Raw genomic sequence first — 1,944 nt, 5'->3', positions numbered from 1 at the left:
AGAGCCCAGAGCAGGGAGCAGCTTTAGCAGGGGAAGCAGCTCCTGCCACAGAGGCCACTGCCCAGGCCAGAGAGACCAAAGCCCCCGGAGTTGATGGGCACTCCCTGAGAGCTGAGGATGCTGCCAACGGCAGCGGAGGTGGAGGATCCCACGGCGGTGTTCTGTGGGAAGGAGCTGAGGATGGGCCCGGGCAGGGTCACCACCACAGGGGAGGGCTGGATGGTCACGATGGAGTCCTGGCACTGCCTGACACAGGGCTCATTGCAGCTGTTGGCCAGCGGGGTCGGGCCGCAGGGCTGGCAGGGCCGGCACGGGGTGTAGCAGGACATGTCTGGGGCTGGAGCTGCACCTGGGACAGAGGGCAGGGGAAGCAGAGCAAGGCAGATGGATGAGGAGCAGCCTGTCGCCCCACCATGAGGGAGCCGTGTCAGACCAAGATGGAGACAAGAGCTGGAGGTGTTGCAGGGGTGCCCACAGGTTTTTTCTTACATTTAGCCCACAAGCTCGCCATCAAGAGCAACCAATCCCAGAGAGTTCCTGCCTAGGCCATCACTCACTTCAGCCAAGCCCCAGCCTCCCTCCATGTGACCTCACTTGTGTCACCTCCCATGGAGAACAGTCCCATAATGCAGCACAGGACAAAAGGGTATGCACTGGAAAAAAAAAGAGGAAGAGGAAGAGGAAGAGGAAGGAGAGGAGAAAAGTCACCAGACCCACCTTGTTCCTATGGAGATGGAGGCGAGAAGAGTGTGTGAGAGAGTGAGGAAAAGGGCCGACTTTTATACTGCTCCTGCACTGCCCCAGGCCCACAGTCACTGCATAGGGCAGTAATTTTAAAACAGACTCATCTCCAAAGCAAAACATCCTACGTAATGGCCCAGGTTGTGCTTTTGTTTCCATCAGCATTGCTGTTTCATTTCCTCATTTCTGCCATGACCATTAGGCCTCTGAAGATGCTTTCAAGTGTTGAGATGAAAGGCCCAAGGCCTGGGCAGGGACACAGCAGTACAGGAAAATGTGCCAGAGGGGTCTCTGGAGAAATGGAATGTGGGACCAGGGAAAAATGAGGACATTCATGTCCACCCTCTTTTGCTGAAAAAAGGTCAGACTGAGGGAAAAGTCTGTAGGGCTGCCTGGAGCTGTGTAGTTGGTAACAGCCCAGTGCTGGAGATGGTTTTCTCTGTGCAGGGATGGAGCTGCCCTTGCTGGAGGGGAATTCAGCCATGACTGAGACACAAGCCTGCAGACAGCAAACACTCCTGGCTTGGCCAACACCAAAAAGCTGACGCAAGGCCACTCCAAAATTAGAGTGTGACTCGCCAGGGGTAGGGAGAGTCCATCCCAGGAAATTTGCCTACTGAAGGCATTCCCTTGCCCTCCTGGGACGTGTGCCAGCTGCCTCCATGTCTGCAGGGCAGGAAGAGCATCACTGCTTGGTGTAGTGTGAGAGCTGGGTTTGTACCAGGACCCTTCTGGGTACACAAGGCTGCCCTTGATTCTAATGTTCCTAAAAAGTTCTTCTTTCTCAGAGGCAGCTGTGCATCACCATTTATTCCCCATAATAGAATTCTTGAGGCTGGAAATAACTCTGGACATCATCTCTTCCAACTGCCCCTGCTGAAAGCATGATCAGCCTTTGGAGGATGCTCAGGGCTAAGTCCTGTCAAGCTCTGAATCCCTTCAAGGATGAAGAATCCACAACTGTCCATACCAGCCACAGACAACTTCTTTACCAACATCACACTAACAGTGTCGTTTCTTATGTTTCCCTGGAACTTCCCATATTTCCAGATGTACCTGTTGCCTCTTGTCCCTTCACTGGATAGGACTCAGGAGAGTCTGGCTCTGAGTTCTGGACTCCCTCCCAGCAGCTCTTTTTCCCATTCCTGGGAAGTGTGCCCGGATGCCCTCTCTCCTCCAGGGGGACAAGCCCACCTCGGGGAG

At 54.4% G+C, this 1,944-nt stretch overlaps 2 protein-coding genes across 4 annotated transcripts in view; one reads left to right on the top strand and one right to left on the bottom strand.

Annotated features, from left to right (window-relative positions):
* Positions 1 to 1,944, top strand: part of LOC108509872 (feather beta keratin-like) — a 41,639-nt gene that overhangs the window by 24,069 nt on the left and 15,626 nt on the right. The window lies entirely within an intron of this gene.
* LOC108509870 (feather keratin 1-like) overlaps positions 24 to 1,944 on the bottom strand; it is a 15,656-nt gene continuing 13,735 nt past the window's right edge. The window contains exons 1-2 of one of the 3 annotated variants that reach the window (XM_017839465.1): positions 718 to 1,608; positions 24 to 349 (exon numbers count right to left, since the gene is read on the bottom strand). In XM_017839465.1, the coding sequence (XP_017694954.1) occupies positions 24 to 329 (306 nt within the window). In that variant the 5' untranslated portion in view covers positions 330 to 349; positions 718 to 1,608. Of the gene's footprint in view, positions 350 to 489; positions 602 to 717; positions 1,609 to 1,944 lie in introns of those variants that run through there. The other 2 variants (XM_017839464.1, XM_017839463.1) reach the window with 2 other exon arrangements.

This window comes from Lepidothrix coronata, unplaced genomic scaffold, assembly GCF_001604755.1.
Source record: "Lepidothrix coronata isolate B3197 unplaced genomic scaffold, Lepidothrix_coronata-1.0 Scaffold422, whole genome shotgun sequence".
Taxonomy (NCBI): domain Eukaryota; kingdom Metazoa; phylum Chordata; class Aves; order Passeriformes; family Pipridae; genus Lepidothrix; species Lepidothrix coronata.
Note: the sequence above shows the minus strand (reverse complement) of the source record. Positions and strands in the feature narration are given on the sequence as shown.